The sequence below is a fragment of the Cynocephalus volans genome, chromosome 10, assembly GCF_027409185.1.
Source record: "Cynocephalus volans isolate mCynVol1 chromosome 10, mCynVol1.pri, whole genome shotgun sequence".
Lineage (NCBI taxonomy): Eukaryota > Metazoa > Chordata > Mammalia > Dermoptera > Cynocephalidae > Cynocephalus > Cynocephalus volans.
In genome coordinates this window covers 27299402-27323013 of record NC_084469.1, presented here as the reverse complement: position 1 = coordinate 27323013, position 23612 = coordinate 27299402, and the positions used below count along the sequence as shown (strand labels likewise).

Below are 23612 nucleotides of genomic sequence, written 5' to 3'. Positions count from 1 at the left end.
GAAACAGCCAGAGGCAGCTAGAATCTGCCCAAAGCCTCCCAGACCTGGGCCAAAGGAAGACTGAAAAAATCCACAGCTGAAGAGCTAGGCATGCCTCACAGAGTGTGGCCTTTCACCTCTATCCTTTGCTCTTTGCCTTTTAAAATCATATCTCTAGTTTATATAAAATATAACTTTGGGTGTTCACCTTAAACGATGGAGAAGACTGTTCCTACTACTTGCAGGAAGAAGCTGCTTCTTTATTTGTTATGATTTTCCCAGCACAGCATCCAGGACAAAGTAAGTGCTCGGTGAAGGTTGGCAGTGAGCCTCTTCCTCCTTACGTTCTCTGACTTACTGGTAAACTACGGGGTGAGAGTCTGGTCCCTCAAAGTGAAGCAAATGCGTTGTTCTTAAACAGAACCTGTGCAGAACCTTGGTGATTTGCTGTCTATTTTCGTTTGTTTTGTTGTTTCCTTATCAAATTACTTGACTGTGATTTGACACTCTGGATAGCTTGAAAATTTTAGTTGGTTGTATTGACTCTCGTATAGAAAATAGGATGTCACATTTGACAGAGGCATTCGTAATATCATTAACTAATACGTTTAAGATGTATGATGAACTAAAATAAAAGACAAGTAAAATGCCTAATTTTATTCTCCTTTCTCTGTGTGCCTTCCCAACAGAGCTCTCAATCCCATTGATATAAAGCTCTGACAAGATCCACAAATTTGAGCACAAAGAATTCAGTCTGGGTCCTTGGCAGATGGGCATCAACATCATTTACTAACCAGCAGGATGGAGACCACACCCTTGAATTCTCAGAAGGAGCTGTCAGCATGTAAGGATGGAGAGGATTGCCAGGAAAATGGAGTCCTACAGAAGGGTGTCCCTGTCCCAGGGGATAAAGCAGAGTCCAGCCAAATATCTAACGGGTACTCATCAGTTCCAAACCCTGGTGCAGAAGATGACAGTCGGCACTCTATCTCAGCTGCCACCACCACCCTAGTGGCTGAGGTTCATCAGGGTGAACGGGAGACCTGGGGCAAGAAGATGGATTTCCTCCTCTCAGTTATTGGCTATGCTGTGGACCTGGGCAACGTCTGGCGCTTTCCCTACATCTGTTACCAGAATGGAGGGGGTAAGTGTCACGGGCCACGAGTACAGGCTCTGATGCAGGGGTGGGCCACAGTCTTTTCTTTCTTGGCTGATCAATCTGGGAACATGATTGCTTAGACTTTCAAACTGTCTAAGAGACACATCTCCAGTGAGCCAGAAGCTTAAGTCAGCATGTCTGAGGCCTTCTGGGTCATGCAGCTGGATGAGAGCTCTCCCAAACCTGGCCTCACAGATACCCAGCATCATCAGTGCTCCATTTGTTGAAGGACCTCCTTCCCATCCTGCATTATCCAAGCTCAGTTCTGCACCAGCTCTGAATGAGGGAACAGCCGTCATCACTGTGCTGAGTTCCTTCACTCCCACTGGCAGGTTCTGCTTGGAAGAGTCCAGGGGGGTTAGATCTATGTAAGGAAAAACTGGGTGGGGGGGATGGGACTCCAGGGTCCCAGACCCTACTGAGCCTTTGGACCTGTGTGAGTTCAGAGAAGGGCATCAATTTAGGTCCAGAGTCTTAAGTTACCAGTCTGGGCATAATCCAAAGCCAAACCCAGCCACAGCATGACATTAATGCCAACCCCAAGCCATGCATGGATTTTACCTTTTATGCCCTACAAGAATGTTAGATTTTTGAGGCTGGACACCATATTTTGTTCCTCCTTGTACCTCTAAATCCTCTAGAGCAGTTAACTTGTAGATTATCAAAAATAGTAGCTGACTGTAGGCGTGAATACGCGAGCCTAGGGGAGGGTGGCGGGTGGGAGAAGCGAGGAGGTATGGGGCCTCTGTGTTTACATTGGACTTATCAGACTAGGAAAAGGACAAGAAATGGGTGTCAAATCAGTTGTATTTATTTTGATGGGAACTCTAGCAACAGATCTGGGAGGGCAGCTAAAATGTGGTTTGGGGGATAATTCATTTGAGTCACCCTCACTTCTTCCATGGCTCAACAAAAGGTGCCTGGATTTGCTGCATCTTGGAAGGACTTCTGTCCATGCAGCTGCAAAGGCAGCTCCAGGAGACCCCAGGAAGCTCAGAGCTTCCTGCCTAGGAGAAGTGGAAGTCATAACCACCTTATCTCCAGCTCAGGAGGTCACCTTTAGCCTAAGCATTATATAAGGGGCTGGGTCACTGGTGACGTTTCCCCCACACTCATTCTCTACTGTAAAGCCAATCAAGCAAACTATTTGGACGAAGGTCACCACGAAAACACAATGTGGTTTTTATTCTCAAGCCAGGTTTACCCAGCAAGATTGTAAGTTATGTGGACCTTTCTGAGTGGCACTGACTTAAGGTTTCTAGGTTCAAAGCATTTTATGGAAGGGAAAAGTTGTCAGGGAAAAATTACAGCTGACCCAACCTTTGGGCTAAAACTCAGGCTGCAGGTGAGCAATCCTCGATGTGGCATTTCCAACTTCAGCCTCAGCCGCAAGATCCAGGGGACGCGAGCATCTCCAGTTATGCAGCAGCTCTGCACTTTCTTGTTCTGTGAAAAACCACCCTTTTCAGCCACACCTGCAAAAGTGGCTTGTGAGGCATCATTCTGGCTCAAAGGAATTATGGAAATATAGCAAAATATCAATAATCAAGTGTTTGGAGCCACAGATAATACCAATGAACAAAGATACTAATTCAGTGATTCATAGATGTTATAGCTGATTCACAGATTGTCACAGGTGATCTGTTCCAGGGGTCCCATATGCTGGTTGCATCAGAATCACCTGGGGAGCTTGAAAAAAAATTTTGTGTCACACCCATACCTGGAGATTCTGCTTTAGGAAGTCTGGGGTGGACCCAGGAAACTGGGTGTGAGTTTTTAAGCTCAGCACTGATTATGACGAGTGGTTGGTTTGGGAACCTCAGCTCTCCACAACCATCTCGTTTTATAGGGGAGGAAATTGGGGCTCAGAGAGTGGAAGTGGCCCAGGGTTCTCCGGGCAGTTAGGAGTAGAGGTGGTCCCAGTGCCTGTTCTATTGAGTTGCAAATCTAGCTTCCTTTCCATTTACTCTGCGGTCTCCTCTGAAACCTCATTTTAGCTGTGGGGCTCTGTCTGTTACTATTTCCGGCAAAGCACTAAGACCTGGGAGCACGGTGTGAGGTCACACAGCACAGAGAATCAGAGGCTCTGTGATTCTCACCATGACCCCGTGGGTCCAGATCAGTCAGGCTGTCCCAGGACAGATGTGGGCAGGTAGTGAAATTGTCTTTCATCTACTTCAGGGGCGTTCCTCCTCCCCTACACCATCATGGCCATTTTTGGGGGCATCCCACTCTTTTACATGGAGCTCGCTCTGGGTCAGTACCACCGAAATGGATGCATTTCCATATGGAGGAAAATCTGCCCAATTTTCAAAGGTAACTGAAGGGTTTGGGTGAGTGGGTGGGTGAGCGGGGCCTCCAAGGAAGTCGTGATTTCCAGCAGTGGGTGTGAGTTGGGATCTTCTTGTGGAATCAGTTAAGCCTCAGGTATCTCTCGGAGATAACTTGAGTAATTAAGTTTTTGACTACCCAAGTGGTGTGAAATAGTTAAGGAGAAATAGAATAAATAGCAATTAAAAGTAAACTAAATCTAATAATTTTAAGGCATTAACGGGACACACACACATTTTCTAAAACATGTAACCTTGTGAATGTGTACGAGTGATTTACCACACTGCCACTTACTCTCAGAGTCCTTGGCGAATGAAATGGATGGCTGTCCCCACCCTCACCCCTGACCTGGGCTGCGGCGCCCTCCGGCGCCCAGCTTCAGCCTTTCACTGCAGGGCTGCCCTTTAACTTGGCCTCTCTCACGCTCTCTCACCACTGCCCAGGGATTGGTTACGCCATCTGCATCATTGCCTTTTACATCGCCTCCTACTACAACACCATCATGGCCTGGGCACTCTACTACCTCATCTCCTCCTTCACGGACCGGCTGCCCTGGACCAGCTGCAAGAACTCCTGGAACACTGGCAACTGCACCAACTACTTCTCCAAGGACAACATCACCTGGACACTTCACTCCACGTCACCTGCTGAAGAATTTTACATGTAAGTGCATGTAAGTGAGGGGGTGGTCTCTTAGGGGCAGGCCACACCCCTGGGGTTTGGCTTCTTAGGAAGAAGGCAGGGATTAGGGGCTTTTCACCACTTTCCTGCAGATTTCTGAGAGATGAAGCTTTCAGGGGTTGGGGAGCGACTACAAGTGGGGGAGTGTCAGGGCCAGCCCCAAGCAGGATTTGGAGGTGGGAAACTCTACCCTGAATGCTCCATAATCTGGCCCTTCTGTGCCTGCCCTCTCCTTTCTGATATGTCACACCAGGCTGCTCCAACATGCCCAGGCCAATCCCTACTTTCGCATTCCGAAGTGACTCCCTACATCAAAACTGCCCTTTTTCCTGTCAGCCAACTGTCATGCAAGCAAAGCATGCTGCTACTTCAGTAGTTTAAAACTATTCACATAGTTTCTGCTTTAATGTGTTGACTTTATAAGTGGTATTTTACCCTCTGGAAGAAGATGCTTGGAGAAGGCAGTATTCTTTAATGCTAGAATTTCAGGCAATTGCAGCCCAAAGAGAGAGTGCTTTAAGGTTGGGGAGGGGGCCCACCACCCACACATATAAATCCTCATGGACCCAAAAGCCAGTTATGTTGGTCAAAGGGGTTCTAGTCCCAGCCAGCAAAGAGACTGGGAAGTCTGCCTGTGGGCTGAGCACTTTTCCTGGGGCGGTCAGCTGAACATGCTACCTGTTCATTCAGAATGGGCAGGGCCAATCTCAGCTCTTCCTGAGCCTCAGTGACCCCTTTGTCCTTGCAGCACAGTGTCCATTTTTCTCTGGGCACCCTAGCAAAAGTATCACAGATTGTGTGCTCAGGTCATCGTTCAGACCCTTCCACGGCCTTTCTTTGTCTTTCACTCCAGGCGCCATGTCCTACAGATCCACCGGTCAAAGGGACTCCAGGACCTGGGGGCCATCAGCTGGCAGCTTGCCCTCTGCATCATGCTCATCTTTACTGTTATCTACTTCAGCATCTGGAAAGGCGTCAGAACGTCTGGCAAGGTGAGGAGGACGCTGGCTTGCCAAGGGGCCCCACGGGGAATCAAACTCAGAACCTGGTAGCCTAGACAGCTCCTGGTTGGGGTACAATCGCTGTTTCCTTCCACACCAAACTCATCTCATGATCTTCAGTCTCTCTTTACCAAATCTGTTAGAAAATCCTATAAATGGGCCAGTCCAAAGAACCATTATATGATTAAAAAAAAAAAAAAAATCCTTTAACCACTGGCAGTATCACAATTAATAATAGTAGCAATAATTTACTGAAAACCCATCATGGACCATGTTCAGTGCTTTATACACACTGGCTAACTTCGTTTCCTGCTAGATATTTTCCCATTTTACAGATGTGGAGCAGGCTTAGAGGTGGTTAGTACTGGCCAAGCTAATTCTGAAGGCTGTGATTTTTCTGGCCACACTTCCTAGCCTCCTAAGAAGACAGAGGTGGATCTCCTTTATTGGAGGTCTTTAAGAATGAAAAACACTGACATCTGACCACCCCCCTACCCTGCCCTTCCTGGAATAACGTGGTGATAACCTGAGCTTCCACTCTCCTTCCTTACAGGTGGTGTGGGTGACAGCCACCTTCCCTTACATCATCCTTTCTATCCTGCTGGTGAGGGGGGCCACCCTCCCTGGGGCCTGGAGGGGTGTTGTCTTCTACTTGAAACCCAACTGGCAGAAACTCCTGGAGACAGGGGTAAGATAATGAGGGAAACAGTGTGCACCTGCCTGTCATTTCACTGAATGAAGTCACTCTTCAGTAGGACAACTGAATTTAGTTTCATGCAAGTCTGCAATGATACTTTACACCAGAAATATAAGCATAAAAAGTACAGTTGAGGCCACCAGATGGGGTTAGGCCTAAATGATAGGAAGAGAAATCACATGTGTTTGTACTTGATCTGTGGCTATCCCTGGAATGAGCCTTGAGAGCAAATTTTTCACCTCTGCACAGTCAAGTGGAGACGTGAGCGTCAGCCTGGGCTCACCCCCCATTCCCTCACCCCTGCTGTGTTCCAGGTGTGGGTGGATGCTGCTGCCCAGATCTTCTTCTCTCTTGGTCCGGGCTTTGGGGTTCTACTGGCTTTTGCTAGCTACAACAAATTCAACAACAACTGTTACCAGTGAGTATCTGGGGTCCCCAAGCAAAGCATGTAAGTGGGGCGAGTGAAAGTCAGCTGGTCTGGAGGAAGGCCATTGAACCAATGGCCTCAAAGCTGGCCGGGCTCAGGGCAAGGTGACACTGCCCCTCAGGGATGCTGCAGGTCCCTGGCCAAGTCACGCAGGGCCAGAGCACCCATCCAGGCTGTTAACTTCACCAGGGCCATTCAGAGGTTGACAGAGGTCCCAGGCCACTTCTGTTTTGTGAGAGTCTCTCTATATTAAAAAAAATTAAGAAATTCCAAAGCAGTCTTATAAAAATTTAAAAACATAATTAAATATTTAGGTTTAACTAGTTAATGTGTTTAACAACAAAAATTATAGTGTGATCATTTGTTTATGTATGTATACACAAACAGAATAATGATTGAATTATTTTGACCAACACAAAATGCCATAATTTTTGTAGCAAAATCTCACTTAAGAAATTTTAACAAAACAGGGAGTGTTGTATCAATTATGATTTAAATATCACTCATCATCTTTAGACTTAATTACATTTTAATGTTCTATTACAGATGGTAATGCCCAGCAATCTATTTGTGCTATTCATAAGATAATTATAGAATTTATATATTTTTAAAAAGGCGGGGAGGGAAACTCATATATACCCTAATCAATGTGGCCTTGCATCGGGACACTAGCCTGAAGTTATATGATGAGATCTTCTTTTTAAAGTGTCAGGGTATCTCTGTGGCAATCTTGTGACTTCATTTGAAGGTAATGTCAAAGTCCAAATCTGAGGACTTCACAAATGTGAGGCCACAGCCCCATCCTGGCCCCCACCCTGACCTGGACCCTGCTCCTGAACAACGTCTGGTTGAAAGGAGAGGTCTGTGCTGTGTTATTTCACAACTGGACCACGTCTTAAAAGCCCTGCACCTGCTATTCTCCCATGCCATGTGTGGTGGTCATGGCAGTTTGTGGTTCAAGCCTGAGAGGTGGGGCTTTGGGAGAAGGGGAAGGGACACAAGGACAGTCCTAAAGTCCTTTGAGCTCAGCCTGCTGGCCCTTGCCATGGCTGGCCTGTCTCAGGTAGAGCAGACACACAGACAGACTCTTTAGACTCCAGACCTTGGAACTGTCTCAGGCCCTTTGGGTTTTCCACTCCAGAGATGCCCTGGTGACCAGTGTGGTGAACTGCATGACTAGCTTCGTTTCGGGATTTGTCATCTTCACGGTGCTTGGGTATATGGCTGAGATGAGGAATGAAGATGTGTCTGAGGTGGCCAGAGATGCAGGTAGGACCTCAGGTTCTGTTCTGGTCCTTTGCTCTTACTGAATTGCTTTGCTGTGAATTTTTACAAACACCTAGCTTTTGAATTATCTCTGAATGTTCCTTTAAAATTTTCAAAGATTTGAGAGAAACTTAATGCCTTGGAAATTTCAACCCTTTCTATGCATTCAGACCATGGAGGGATGGGGCAGCTCCCATGGCACCCACTACTGGGGCCTCCAGCACACTATGGGCTTGAAATTATGACTTGGATGATGGCTTTGAAACCAGTGGGTTTGGGGTCTGTGATGGTCTTGTGATGGGTCCAAGTCTAGGAAGCAACATACTCATGTCTTTGGCCTGATGCAATGCTTTGACCAACCATATACCCCAATTGGGGCACCCCTAGCTAGCACACGAGAGGTTGAAGACATGCCCATCATCCATCAAAAGGGAGTTTAAAATAGCAGGAGGTCTTTACTCTATAGCCTCTGTGACCTTACTGAAATCAATTAGTATTTCCTACTGTTCTGAGCTAAAGACATCAGAGGGGGCTAAATGCTATGGGACTTTGGAAATATCAATCCTGACCTTAAAAAAAAAAAAACAGAATTGTTTTTATTGGTGGGAAATGCTTATTCTTGTTTGCAGCTTTGTTAGTCCTAGGGTCTGTTTCCATCCTCCACGTTAATTGAGGGTATACAATTTTCAAGGTGGATACTCTTCCCTCCCTGCCTCCCAGGACATGGGGTGGCCAGGTAAGATGGTGTGGAGCATGGGCAAGCACTTGGTACATGTCAAAGCCTACTTCTCATGTAAGGTCTTGTGATGAGGATTGTAAGTGTTTGTGAGGCAGAGCTTTCCTTTGCAACATCTTTGTAAGACAGGTCTTGGCAACCACATCCTCCTCTCTGCTCCTCTGTCTCAGGCCCCAGCCTCCTCTTCATCACGTATGCAGAAGCCATAGCCAACATGCCAGCGTCCACTTTCTTTGCCATCATTTTCTTCCTGATGTTGATCACTCTGGGCTTGGACAGCACGGTGAGTGAATGAGGAGGGGAAACAGGCTCTGGGAGGAGGAAGAGGAGAGGAGGAGACTATACTCATTCCCTCCCATGCTGGACATCCCAGGCAGCACTGGCTGCTCCCTCCTGGTGCTCCCAGGCCCTTTGTTCACTTCTCAGCGATGGCACTTACTGCCCTCTAGGACATTCAAGAGTCATTAACGGTATAATGTGGGCAAGGTGCCTGGCACAGACCAAGGGCTCAGCATGTGTGAACTGTTATTGTGCACTGTCCCATGCCCACATGATGACACCTGGCCAGGCGAGATCTCTCATGCCTCTGCCCTGCCCAGCATTCAGCTCAGTGCCGTGCACTTAGTGTGGAGTGATTCTCAGCTCTGGGTTGGCCTTTCTGGTGCAACCAGACTCTCCAAGAGACCTCATGTGTTGAAGTTCTTTCCATGTGCTGTACTTGCTTTCCTGGATATCCTTAGTGATGGGTTTAAATGACAATGTAAAACAGGGAAATATACTCCTAGATGTTTTCATGGGCCTGAGAGCTGGGGAACTGGTAATCATCAGCTTGACTGGTCACCCAGCAATCTTACTCCTCCCTCCTGTTAACTACCCTGAAGGCACAGACTTGTCCCAAAGCCTCCATTGTGACTGTTTGCATGTACCTCTTAGTTTGCAGGCTTGGAGGGGGTGATCACAGCTGTGCTGGATGAGTTTCCGCACATCTGGGCCAAGCGCCGGGAATGGTTTGTGCTCGCCGTGGTCATTACCTGCTTCTTTGGATCCCTGATTACCCTGACTTTTGTGAGTACCACAGCCCTCAGCTTTGAGTTGGCCTCCCCTAGGGCAACAGAATGCTCCAAGCTGTTTCTTTCCTTCCATGCCACACAGTGGCTTTGGGGCCCAAGAAAGAGGGGTTGTTACTGCCATTATAAAGTTTGTCATCAAGGCATCAAGGATAAGAAGAAAAACTGTTTCTCTCACCATCTATTTATAGAATCTGTGTATAGTATCTGGAGACTCTTAGTGTTTTACAAAGGATCCAACTAAATTTCAGGATTGGGAAATATCTGGAGAAACGCTAGGATTTGCTTTTCCAGTCTATTTCCATTCCTTAGGGCTGCTTTCATGGGTATATTGCCCTGATGTCCTGATGTACAGAACATCTGGAGGCTGACATTTCATGTGTGTAATGCCACTTTGTTTCCCTCCAGAACTTGCAATGGTAAAGAAGTCAGACCTTTGGCTTTTTTTTTTTTTTTTTTTTTTTTAAGTATCTGAGGCAAATACTGTAAAGCATGCATAGGTAGTATCCACAGACATCCTAGGCTTGTGACCTTCTGACTCAAGGCAGATTTTGTACATATGCATCTTCAAGCTGTGAGCCCAGTGGAGCTTCAGCAGGGTTGGCGGTGAGGTGGTGCCTGAGTAGGACTCAAGGGAGTCATGAGTTAGGACAGAAGGGAAAACTGTGACCAAGGCACTCAATGTGTCTGGTATCCTGGACCCTCCCAGATTTAGTCTTTAGAGGCAGGGCTTCTCCAGGGTAGAGTACAGAGTAGGTGTTTAGTAGTTGAAGAAAGTGGAAAACAGATCCAGAGGCTCTTTGAAGTTTGTCTTTTAAAGCTTAATGGGGAAAGGAAACAACTAAGAAGAATGTGCTCTACAGGGCGGGAAGATGTGTCTGATGGGGTGAAACCTGGCCCATACTGCAAAGGCCAGGTCCAAGAGGCAGGCTCTGGGTACTTATACTCCAAGGTGGGAATTTTCCAGAATCATCCTAAGTCAAGAACCTTCTGCAGGCCCCTATAGTAAGGAGGGTCAGCGGCTCAGCGAGCTGTTAACCAGTTTTGTGATGTCATTTCCAGGGAGGGGCCTACGTGGTGAAGCTGCTGGAGGAGTACGCCACGGGCCCTGCGGTGCTCACCGTCGTGCTCATAGAAGCCATTGCTGTGTCTTGGTTCTATGGTAAGATGCTTCCTTTGGCCAGCCATGATCCTTTCTACATCGCCCGCAGCCAGCGTGCTAGAGAAGGGCTGATTTCATCAAAGAAGGGCAGGGAGGGACAGTTTCCAAGTTGTGACCTCCTGATGGGTCTGTAAAATAACCTCAGCTTGCCTTCTTCAGAAATAGGTCGTCATTTCCTCTACACTCTGTACAGCTGATCGCCCATACTCTTGGGAGAATTTTTTTTTTCCTTCTGAGTTTGAATATTTACACAGGGGAGACAGGCTGAAGGGTTCCACATAGCTTATCCACCATGGTTAAGATCCTGATGGGCTCTAAGATTTGAACAGACAACACAGAACCAGTGCATAACAAATGCATTTGCAAGTGTACAATATACTATTGTTAAAGAAAGTGGCCCTGAATTTAAATTTCTCAAGCAAGAGCTCCTTGCAGAGCCCTGAGACAGCTTAGGAGCTTATCTTCTAGGGAAGATGAAGAATGCTGTCACTTGTGTTATCTGCCTGTAAAATCCCCAATTCATCCCCTCTGGTCCTGGGATGGAATTTGACAAGGGTGAAAGCAGCAGGGACCCGGGCCCACTGGCAGAGGTCCCAAGGGCCCCTGGGTGGGGCAGGGGAGGACACAGGCAGCTGAAATGAAGAACACCAAGTTCGGAGGTGCCTCTCTTTAAATCAACAAGTGATTATTTCATTTTAAAAATGTATTTATTTTCCTAGTTTCTATGATAATAAAGCCACTTTAGCATGGTAGTCATTATACATACCGTGAAGAAGAAAGGGGGCACATTTTGAGTCCCAGGTGGGCCTAGTTTTTTAAAAAGAAGATGTCCTTCCAACCTCCCGAGCGACTCAGAGGACAAAGTTCAGCTCTCTATAGACCTGCCCTAGGAAGTGCTGGGAGCTGTCGGGGAAGCAACTGCAGATCACCTGCCCCTGCTCAACTTCTCGCCTCTTGGTCGAGTTCTCAGTTCTCACTTCCAAGACAGTTACTTTTTGTAGAAGAACATTGATCTTGATCTGCCATATGAATGGGCAATAATGTGGTCAAAATTTTCCCTTGAAAGTTTCCAGTGTACGATCAGTCAGTCTCTATCAGGCAGGTTCACCATTCCTAGACAAAATTCAACTTTCTTTTCTATAATAACAGTAAAATCAAATATACCCTGAGATCATAGAAAGGCAGTGGGGACACCAAGAGAGGGATTTAGGTCTTTCCTTAAATGTCCATTAGTCCTCCTGCTCTATGTTGAAAGAGCTTTGTTTGTTACAAAAATGCAGTTTTGTGGCAAGTCCCCCAGTCCCACTTTCAGACCAAATTGGTGTCCCTGAGCCTCTCCTATGGAGAAATTCTAAAGCTTTTATGCTCGCCCAGGGCAGGAATTCCAACTCTCTTCCTCCTTGTCATTCCCAATGCTGATCCCAGTGACCCTGACTCTCCCTGAGAATCCAGGGATAGAAGGACAGTCCATGTCCTCTCTTAGTCAGTTGATCTTCCTCTTTTGGATGACTTCAGGCATCACTCAGTTCTGCAGTGACGTGAAGGAAATGCTTGGCTTCAGCCCAGGATGGTTTTGGAGGATCTGCTGGGTAACCGTCAGTCCTTTGTTTCTCCTGGTGAGTTGTCATTTCCCTTCTCCTTCCCACCCTGGAGAAAGACTCACCCCCAGACACTTATAAAAAATAAATTTTATGGGCCGACCCTGTGGCTCACTCAGGAGAGTGTGGCACTGGGAGCGCCGAGGCCGCGGGTTCGGATCCTATATAGGGATGGCTGGTGCGCTCACTGGCTGAGCGTGGTGCAGATGACACCAAGCCAAGGGTTACGATCCCCTCACCGGTCACAAAAATAAATAAATTTTATTGAAGTGTAACATATATAGAGAAAAGTGTGCAAATCATTAGTGTACATCTCGGAGAAATTCTATAAACTGAGCACACCTGTTGAGCCAAAGCCCTAGCAAGAAACAGAACACATGACCAGCACTATAGAAGTCCTTCTTGTGTTCCCTCCTGGTCACTGTGCCCACTGTGGTTCAACACTCTTCTGAGTTCTATTACTGTAGGGTAGTCTGGGCTGCAGTCACTTTGGCACATCACTGCTCTGCTCAACAATAATGATAAATAACATTTATGGAGCACTAAGTGTTAGGCCACACTTTATGCTAAACTTATACCCTTGCTCTTTTAATCCTCACAATAATTTCATGAAGTAGTTATAGTTCTGGTAATCCTATTCTACATTTAAGGAAACTGAGGCTTAGTGACATTAAATGAAGGGTCCAGAGTCACTAACAAGTAAGAACTGTTCAAGACTATACTTTCAGGGATCATTTCTATAGTTTGTTACAAGTAAGAACTGTTCAAGACCAGGGAAGAATTTACTGTGCTGCTCATGAAGGCCCTGGGAGGGGTCCTAGTAATTTTGTATTTATAATTTTGTATGCATTTTTTTAACGAGGACCCACACAAAGGTCCTCAAGCATAGATCTGAGTCAAAAGGAGAATCCACTTATTGCCAAAGGACCTGGGTAGGAAAGTTGAGTCCAGGGGCTGTCCATTTGCCAAGATGTGTTCAGTATTCACTTTATCCTTGCCTATCCTTGCCTGCCCCTGCTTTCCTCCTGACACGCGCCTGATGAGGGACCTTTGCCCAAAGATGCATTCTGAGAACACCTGGGGTAACTGACTGCGCACATCAGCAGGAACTACTCTGCGGTTCTTTCATTTACCCTCAACTTTATTTGCAGGAGCTTTTTGATCTTTTAGAGCCAGAAACGTTGTTAGACTGTTCCTTCAATCCATCTCCAGCTTATTAAGAGTACCTAGGTCATCCTATTTTGTCTTAGGACATCTCTTTGGCACACAGCTGTCCCTCCCCCCTTTTAAAACAGCCCTGTTTGCATTCTGTTTTGAGGCAGCCCTTTATTTTTGTACTTTTTTGTACCTATACATTTCAACATTAACTTATGAGAGTACTTTAAAAAATTGTGGAAAAATAAAATTAAAAGATAAAACCAATCTTTCTACAGGCTTTTTGAAGTACCCTCGTATATATGATGGACAACATGCTCATTCTTGCCTCTGTGACACTATGTGTGTCTCTCTCTACCCCAGAATCCCTCCCCAACTTCCATTTACCCAGACCCTGGAGGTTTCCAAAATCAAAACCAGCCTTTGTCCCAAGCAGCAAATATTTCTGGGGCCCAGGGCTCTTGTGCAAGCTCTGGGCTCCAGCTTTCTCTTAGATCTTGACCTCATAGCTTCTTATTACTTTATTGGCTTGTTGATGCTTTTAGGTAAATTTAAAACATATGTTTTTTTTAATCGAGAAGTTTTAGTGGTATTCATTGAGAGGGTTGGTCAGAATCACCTAGTCCATCATTACCAGAAAGCAGAAGTCCTGACATAAATGGGTTATTAATTTACATTATTACCAGTGCTTCCAGATAATCTACTTAAATCCTTTCATTTGTTTTTCAAAGGAAGAAGAGACAGTGGATTAATTCCTTGAGGGCAGAAACATGTTTGCTTGTTCATTGACTTTCATATTCCCAGCTCAGTGAGCAAATGATGTCCAGGGCTGAGATGCAGGTGAGGCAGGTGAGACACTCACCACAGGTGGAAAAGTTAAGGGCGCACCAAAGCACTAGTCCTCAAGATAAATGGTATTTCAATGCGATATTCTTAAAAATCAAAATTAATTCAAAAGACCCATGATGAACAAAATATCAAAATTTAAAATAAAGCAGGATCCAACTCTATACTTGTGTGGCTCACCTCACTTGCCTTACCTTAATCTGGCCCTGTCAGATTCTGTCTTTTTAAAATTGCATTAAAATACTGTTTATCTCGATTACTGAAATTTCAGCTCCCCCTTAAATGTTGCACCTGAGATGCGTGCCTCACATGCCTCACCCTGGCCCTGAGGCTCTTGGTATTTTTATTTCTGTGAAGTTCTGGTTGTCCAGCAGACTGGGTAAGCTCTTGGTGCATAGTCCATGAGTTTCTTTGCCCAGCAAAACCCATGTACAGATTTGGTACGTTGAAGCACATTTCTTCTAGTTCCCATGATGTCTTCACTCCCTCCTCTAAAGGCAAATGCTCTAGTGCCCAATTAAGTGGAAGCAAATCCGTCTTCCACTTCTAGGTTTACTTAACAGATCCCCTGCTCTGAGCTTCTTAAGGCCACTTAGTTAAACAACGAGTAGCTTACTAAAAATATTCTTTTTTGTGGCAGCCAAGTTATAAAAAAAGAAAATGCGTATTGGGCAGGGAGAGGCCAGAGTGTGCGAGAGGATTTCTGAAGCAACACTTATGTACTGGCTGCAGCGAGAGCTTGAGCCCTCCCTGGCCCAGCTGGATTTCACAATCTTCACATCAAGATGAGATGAATTATGGTGGGGTGGCTCCTAATCAGCCCCTCTCTTTCCCTGTTCCAAAATATCTTCCTTAGCTAGCCAGGTCCAGGGAGGAGGAGGAGAGTAGGTCAGGAGAAAGGTTGCGATTGACCGGGCTCCAGTTTTGAAGGCTTCCTCCCGGACTTAGGATAACACTGCTCAGAAGATGGATGTGTGTTTAACAATTTCCCATTTTATTACCTGCAGACAAAGAAAAAAAAAGATATAAATAGATGCTTCACCACGCAAATAATTTACATTACTGTCTTCTTTATGACTATAAAGTAATAAAATAAAATTAAATCAAAAGCAATAACAATTTCAGCACAGTGGTTACTAGGCAAAAACTGATATTTACACTCTCTCTGGAAACCAAACTGAAATAAGAAAACTCATGAACTGGATGTTGGGGAGCACTGTGGAATTTTTCTTGGTCAAAATCTTCACAGAATTTTCAAATGAAAAGTGTGTTAAGCTGCCTTTTTCTTTCTGTAATTGCTTTCATTATGAGGACCCATGACAGGCTGTCATTGTTGAGCTGCCTCGTAGCAGAGCCATCCGTGTTGAAACCCCAGTCTATGGAGCTTATGCAGAAAGCAGAAAGCTAAGAAAAGGGGAGAAGGAACCCACACTCAGGAGCCCAAGTCCTCTCCAGGTCTTGAGAACCTTATTATCTCTCCAGGACATAAGGCACCTTCCATCTGACCAAAAGCAATCATGGCTGAGAAGTGCAGGGAAATGAAAGCAAAGCAGAGAGAAATATGAAGCCCTGGGCCTGACACGGGCTGTGTCAAGGTCACTCAGTTCATTCCTCTGCTGTTTGGCAAGGACACTCCCAGACCACTCCCAGTGGTTGCCAGTCTCTTCTCCTTGGCCGAGGATTGTGCTGAAGGGGGTGCTGTAACTTTCCTAACTGTAGGGGTAACTGTAGGGGTGCTAAGACAGCCCCACAGTATGGGTTGAGGGGAGGATTGGAAGGAAAATCAAGAAAAGCACCTGGCTGTTTTATTTTTGCAGCTTGAGTACAGAAATTGGTAATTCTGTGGGTCAGAGTTAAATCTAGTGTATATCTCATTTTGGGAATTTCTCAAAGTTATCTTAGCTTTAGCATTTGGTGTTTGTGGTATCAGAACTGTCTCTATTTGCATGGACATCATTAAGATTTTTAATATGTCTTGGAATATCTGTTTTAGTTCATCATTTGCAGCTTTTTGATGAGCCCACCACAGCTACGACTTTTCCAATATAATTATCCCCACTGGAGTGTCATCCTGGGTTACTGCATAGGAACTTCATCTTTCATCTGCATCCCCACCTATATAACTTATAGGCTGATCATCACACCAGGGACATTTAAAGAGGTATGTGCTAATTAGTGTGTACATGTGTGGGTGGGTGTCTGTCTGTGTGTTCAGACTGGTAATTGTTTGGGGAGAAAAGGATTCTCTTGTTTTGCTCTATTCAAAAGAGATAAGTCTACCACATGAAATTCACCAGAAGGCTCTCAACCATATATATTTATATACCTACATATTGATGTAGACCTCTTATGGCTGCCACTGTCATCTTAAGGTGTCTCCCAAAGCTGCAAATACAGTGACAAAAGAGTGAGCTGATCAGTTGGGTGCACCACAGCATCCAGCTTGGGCTCAGTGTACAGCTTTCTAAACTTATCACACAACTACTTTTCCACCATCATTTTTCTAAGAGCAATGTGACAAGTACTATTTTGAAAATCACCACAAAGTAAGGGTGTTGGAACAATATCATAGTTACAGCTCAAGCTGTCGGAATAAAAAAATTTTGTCATGATAGCAAGATTCATTTCAGTAATGAATAACATGCCGTAAAAATGTTAATAACAGTACAATTTGTGTGATAGTGCCTACTTTTCAAAGCATCTACGGGTAGATTATCTCATTTGGTTATCAAAATACCTTGTGAGGTAGATGGGCAGTATTACTAGCAGACATGGACACTGAGGCTGGGAATCATCCTGCTCAAAATTTCAGGTACTTGATCAAAGATGCACAGTACAGGGAGATTCAGATTCAAGGTCTTCTGACTCCTGGTTCAGTGCTCTTTGCACTTTTAGGTGCAACTTCTTCTTGTTCTCAGGGTTAATCATTTGGTAATGTAGAACTTGGTGCTAGAGATTAGGGAGAGAGTAGTAGCCATTTTCCATTCCATTCTGTCTGGTTCAGCCACCTGGATCCCCAGCAGTGTTATACTTCACAATACCAGAATTGAAAATCCTTCAGTTGTTACTTGCTTGGTGTGTTTTTTGCCACAGTAAGAAGGGTACTATGGCAGATGAGTCTGAAGAAGTGGCTACTTATGCATCCACAGTAGGGTGCTTTTGCAGGGGACGTCGCTCAAAGGTGAAGGGTGGTATTGGGAAAAGCTACTAGAGGGAACCATAACCTATAATGGCCTGAGAACTGAGGTGGGCTAGTGTATGGACTTTTATGAGCAAACTCAGATATGAGTCTATCACACTAATCATCCTAAAACATTTCATAAGAAATGAGAAGCAAGAAAACATGAAGCAATTAAAAATGAGCTCTTTCTGAAAACAACCAGGTTGATTCTTCCAAACAGAAAAACTGAATTCTAGGTGAACAGAACTCTGCAGTGACTAATTTCCTACATCCAAATCAGTCCTGTTATGACCTTATTCTTCCCAAAGAGCCTTGGACCCTGGTGTTGCTTGTGATACACTCTCAGGCCCAGAGTCATTGAATTCATTCCTTTGGGTTGTCCTTTATGGCAGTTGTGATGATCCATTGAGCTCTGTTGCTTCAAACCCAGAGGCCAGTGTCAGGGATGGGAACTCTAGTTAGGTTAATAAATATCAGTATTCTTTAGTCCCAGACTGTACCTCGAATCCTGGTCATTTTTCTTGCAAATTCTCCCAGTTGGTCACAAGGGCCATCTTTACCATAGATCCACAAGATGGGGAACAATGGGTTACCAGGAAGCAGCGTGGTACAGCCTATCAAAGAGGACTGAGAAGAAAAAGACCTGTCAGCTATGGCAAGTCACTCACCTTCTCTGGGCTTCAGTTTCCTCATCTTTAAAATGTGCTCATTGGACTTCATTAACATTTCCCAAAGTGTGTTTTGAGGAGTAGTTCCATAGGATATCAGTAGGTGCTGGGGGAAAAACTCATGTCATCAGATAATTTTTGGAGAATGCTGGATTAAAGTAAGTTAAACAGGTTTCTTTACTACAGGACTTTTCCAAAACCTTTGATATGTCCATGTGCATGCTTAATCTCTGAGAGGGATAAAGCATGCTGCATTTTTTGCCAAGCACCCTAAGGGACTAGAATTCTTTATAATTCTTTGTGAATACCAGACTTGAAGGTCTCTAACATTCTGAGGAAGGAAGGCCTTATATAAAATTTTGGTATGGTTAAAAAAACAAAGGCTAAGAGAAATGTGAATTTCTTAACTCTTTTGGATCCTTGCCATATACCAAGATGGCGTTTGTAGAGTGAGCCACACTGGTGTAATTTGGAGGATATATCACACATACCCACAGCCTAGAAGTCGCAACGTTGGAGTCATCCACGGGCTTAGGTCATTGTCACAGAAATCCCTAATAACCTGCACAAAGATACTGGAAGACGGTCCCTAATGAGTACTTACTTATTTATAAAGATGTCAGCAGTGATCCATTTCTCAGTTTAGCTAGTTAACATCTTGCAGAATGCCAGGGCCTGCAAATTTTGAGAGCAATAATAGTCTGGCAGCTAGAATGCTGCCAAAATATGGAAAATAAAAGTGGGCTTGGCATTTTGGGAGATCAGCAGCCAGAAGGGCAACAAAATGTGTGGGAAGGGGTTAGGGCACAAAAGCCAAAGGTTTTTGTCTATCATGTTGTTTATTGCTGGCCTTGACTCCACCATATGCCTTAGTGATCACTTCTCTCTCTGCACACCATAGCTCCACTTAAGACTAGTTATAGTGATCACTAAGACAGGCTCCGTTTAGTCAGTTATAGTTTACATCCCATCTGTGGGAGTGGATGGTTTCTGAAATTTTGCTTTCAATGACTTGGCGTGCTCTGGTAGCTGATGAGCACTGCAGCAATTCCTTTTTAAAGGGATTTCTAGTGTGAGAGTTCAATACTCAGAAACTAAGGACGTGAGGAACACAAAATGTACAATTTTGTGAATTTCATTAACTATGGGAATGGAACTTTTTGAATTCCATGGGCCTTGCTCATTAAAGAACAGCAAACTCTCAGAACGAGAAAATAAAAAAGCTTGGTTAGAGCATGGTACTGATTACACCGTGGTCCAGGGTTTGATCTTTAAACTGGCCAGACAAAAACCAAACAAACAAGAAAACAAAATAAAAAGGACAGAAGCAGAGTTTACCTAAACATCAATAAATCAAAAAAAATGCTTTCAGATCCAATTTTGCCTGCTTACCATACATATAGACTTTTGGACATCAAAGATTTTACTAAGCAACTTCATAAAGGTTTTTTTCTAAGCCTCCACCTTGCTGTTGTTTTTTCTTCTTCACATCCCTGAGCTGCTTTGTGTCACTCTGATGCTAAGTTTTACAAGGCCGGTTGTATATCTCCTGCCTAAGCATATTTTGGATCTGCCTTAAAGCTTCTGTGTACCTCAGCTGTTTCTGTAGTGGAATTTCTCAGCCTCTTCTTTGTGATGAACACTGTATCAACATGAGATTGCTTTAGAAATGATGATTTAAATGGTCACATCATTTTAAGTTTAATTGTCATAATTTGCACTCTTGTGTGAACTAACCAGTATGGCTTCACAGGTGGATTCATGTCATCAGTGGCACCGTGCACTATGACTGTCGTGTGTATGCAGGGCACAAGGAGCCTGGCTGAGGGGAGGGGGCCAAAATCCAGCACTCACTCTGCTCCCCAGCCCCTGTGTGGTCGCAGAAGCCTCCTCTGTCCAGAGAAAAGGCTGCCCTTTCCCAAGTCATTCAAAGGCATATTATAGGCCCACAGAGGTTCTATTGAAAGCTCATCATGATTTGTGTAGTTTTACAGATGCTTATAGTTTCTGGATATTCCATTTTTATCCATATTTGAGAATAAATAAATTGGGAATTCCTTTCTTAAGGAAAGTCAGTGGGACCATTCCAACTTAATATTCAATGTCATTAAAATGCTTTTTAAGCTTTTAGTATGAGTGCTGAAATATTTTCGAAATTTTATTAAATTATAAGAATGTTTATAACATTGTATTTTCTTCCCAACAGCGTATTATTAAAAGTATTACTCCAGAAACACCCACAGAGGTTCCCTGTGGGGACATCCGCTTGAATGCTGTGTAGCATCCTTCAGTGAGAAGAAAAAGGCTCCCCAACAACCTCTTTTAGTTCTGAGGAGTCATGCCTCGCCTTCTCTTCAAGTGAATGAGTTTCCAGCTAAGTCTGATGATGGAAGGGCCTTCTCCAAAGAGACACAGTCCCAAAAGACTATGGTGCCCAGACTCTTATGGCCTCCAGCCACTTCCTTCCATGAAATCTCCTGGATGTTTTACCACATTAGACTGTTATGAAACTGAACTGTCCTATTTTGGATGTGTGAGGGTGTGTATGGAGGTGATGAAAACCACCCTATCATCAGTTAGGATCAGGTTTAAAGTCAAGTCTGTGGACATCTCCTGTATCATTTCTTGGTGTGATCAACCATTGGTATCTGACATCTGTTTGTTTCTAAATGTTTCACTGTTCATGAATGCGTTAAACCACGTAGGAGAAAACAGGGATGCTGTCTTGCCATATATTTTCTGAGTAGCGTAGAATTGTATAGTTGGACTCTGCTAGAACCCTCTAATCTGTGTGCTGCTGTGGAGTCGGGAAAGGAAGATGTAAGAAGCTAAACTGAAAAATAATGTGTATGTGTGCACATGTGTGTCTGTGTATACTGTTGTTTCAGCGTATTCTTTTCTCTATTCCCATACTCTGGGCCTATTCCAAACTATATGAATTTCCTCTCATTTTTCTTACATTAACAAATTCTACCTACTCAAATGTGTATCTTTGTTATTATTTGAAGGGTACAATTACTACAACATGCCCTGACACCTTCTCCTTTTCCAGTGACAATACTTTAGCCCACACACCTTCCTTTGAGGGCTAGCCTTTGGCATTTGCTGCACTTCATTGCCATCTTCAGGATAAGGTTCCATAGGTAGATCTGACCTATTTTGTTAGTCACTGTGGCTTGACTGTGAACTACTTTGAAGATGGATATCAACACATGCACCTTCAGTGTTCAGCTGTCATCTTGTTTAAGCTCTGTCTACTCCAAATGACCGGGTTGTCCAAGTTACTTTCCTTTGTGAAGAGAGGGTAAATCCAATTCCTGCTTAGCACTAAGGTGTATAGATTTGGCACCTTGACCTAAACCCAGGGCATTCTCAATTCAAGAGCAGCTGGAGAGTCTGGGTTAGCCTTAAATGGACCTCCCACTCTGCCTTGACCCTTCCTGGTGTCAGGATTGCATGTCCTCCAGATAATTTTCAAGATTGAATCAAAGTAAGGTTGAATGGGAAATGGTCAGTTAAGCAAATGACCTTTCATTCCACATAAGTCCCTTAATACAGGTAAGTAAATTGGGCCTTTGATGGCTTGTGACTCATAGATGCATAGGAAGAGAAGCAAATTTTACCTTGTAGTGTGGGATTTCCTTATCAAAATCTGGAAAGGAATAAAGTCTCATCAGTGACAAAAGGACTTAAACATTTGGCCCCATATAACTTCAGTCCTCCATATAAATAAAATTTAATTCATTATAAACCTTATAAAAAGAAGGTCAATATAGCAGAGGCCCGGTTTTATCCAGTTCTAGATCTTCCTCCCGTGGCTTTCTTTCCCCAGCAATTGTGCCCTCTTAGGGCACCTATCGGTCATCTCTAGGTGACCTAATAGGTCATCTTCCTATTATACTCGCTGTATCCTACTATTTTTGATTCTTTGCTTTTCCTAGCAAGATATTTTCCTTATAAATGTTAGCTGCTGAGAAGTTAAAATGTTAGAGGAAAGAGGAGGGGAATTTTAAAATGTCCTTTACTGACCCACCTTCATTATTTTCACTCTTTCATTCTTTCTTCCTGCCTTATTTCCATTCTCTTTCCTTTCTAACATGCTGAAAAGAGAGAAGTTATATAAGTGGCAGTGTATTCAGTGGTAAATAGCTTTGCAAATTTTAAGAATCTGCTTTATAAAGATATTTGGATATGGATTTTCCCCACCCCACACTCACTTAAGCATTCTCCAAAGACACCACATTTTTAAAAGCCCTTTTTCAAATAAAATTAGAGTTTTGCCAAGCCAGATGTTAAGGGAATTATATAAGAGGCTTGAAAGTTTTCAAACTTTATTAAACTGAAAAAAAAAATCTAAAATCTCTGTTTGTTCTGCATAGTTTGCATTTATATGACCCCTATTTACTACCATGGATTTTTTTTAAAGGAAAATTTAAAAGTAGGTAGATTTTAAAATAATCTTTGAAAGACCTTTTACATGTAATGTAGCATTTATATAAAAGTAAAAACTAAAGATGGAATTGAATTGTAAAATTATTTAAGGACTGAAGTTAATTTTTTTCTTGTGATTTTTATCAGTAGGGAATACCCAAGAAATAGACAAGATACGAGACAAAGTCATAGAGGCAATTCAGTTTTTTAGAGATTATTTCCTATATTGATGCAATGAAGTTCACCGAATTCATCTCTCAACTGAAAACTTACAAACTGTTTAAAACATGCCACTTGTTGGCTGGAATGCATACGATTTGTAACCTAATTTGCTGTCCTGGCTGCCTTATGTAGAGATGGATGCAAAGACCCTGATGAATCCAAAGTCAATGCAATAGCTCCAAAATCAAATAATGAAAATCAAATCAAATAATGAAATCACAAAATAAGGCAAAAAGTTATTCTGTGAGTCATTTCCTCGCCATCTTCTTTTCACTAAGCTTGTTAATTTGGTGCCACCAATCTCAAAATTTAATTGTAGGTATGAGTTTCCATTAAACTCACCCCGCTCCATTAAAAGGGAGATTACCGTCCTGGAATTAGAATCGTAGTCATTCTAATAAGTAGGAAAGACTGACCAGATGTGTTTTATCTGTTGTATAATTGATTTGGAGTTCACTGTCAAGGCTTAACACTACAGAATGTAATGGCTTAACTGTGCACATATCTTAGACAATGCTTAGCTACCTGATGGTACAACCCAAGCCTGTTTCCTTTCTTAGCCTGTCTCTTTACTCATAAATCAACACCTGGTGCTTAAGATAGCAGAATTGTCCAGGATGGTTATCCTCCTTATACTCAGCAGTAGGGCATTCCTCACCTCACTATCCTTTTTCTTTTTTTCTTTTTTTTTTTTGGTCAAGGAGGGGTGGGAAAGAGAAGCAATAGAGAGACTATGCCACATTCTATCATCCCCGTAAGTAATGTAATAACAGCAAAATAGTCCTATGCCAAGTGGGAAGAAGTTGTATATTTTAAAGTCATCATGGAGTTCACACATCATCTTTTAAAGCACAAGGAAAGCTATACAGAGGGTTCTCAACTAGGAAGCTGAGCTTAGAAAATGCTTGCTTGAGAAGCATGTTAAAGAATGAAATTTATATATCCAAATATGAAAAAAGAAGGGTCAAGGCAGGGAATATCCCGATACTGCAGAAAGCTTTTCTG

At 43.6% G+C, this 23612-nt stretch overlaps 1 protein-coding gene across 1 annotated transcript; it reads left to right on the top strand.

The window, feature by feature from the left end:
- Nucleotides 1-780: 780 nt before the first annotated feature.
- Nucleotides 781-20235, top strand: SLC6A4 (solute carrier family 6 member 4). The gene is made up of 13 exons (XM_063112450.1): nt 781-1123; nt 3320-3454; nt 3913-4132; nt 5004-5142; nt 5705-5839; nt 6163-6266; nt 7417-7544; nt 8448-8560; nt 9211-9342; nt 10407-10506; nt 12022-12122; nt 16099-16266; nt 20161-20235. The coding sequence occupies exons 1-13, from the start codon at nt 781-783 to the stop codon at nt 20233-20235; spliced, it is 1893 nt and encodes a 630-aa protein (XP_062968520.1).
- The last annotated feature ends 3377 nt before the right edge of the window (nt 20236-23612 follow it).

What these genes read in the sequence shown, in the direction of transcription:
- SLC6A4 (XM_063112450.1), top strand. Translation starts at nt 781, where the DNA reads ATGGAGACCACACCCTTGAATTCTCAGAAGGAGCTGTCAGCATGTAAG. An exon ending in GCGTCAGAACGTCTGGCAAG is followed by an intron (nt 5,143 to 5,704) that starts GTGAGGAGGACG and finishes CCTTCCTTACAG; the next exon opens with GTGGTGTGGGTGACAGCCAC. An exon ending in TCAGTCCTTTGTTTCTCCTG is followed by an intron (nt 12,123 to 16,098) that starts GTGAGTTGTCAT and finishes TATCTGTTTTAG; the next exon opens with TTCATCATTTGCAGCTTTTT.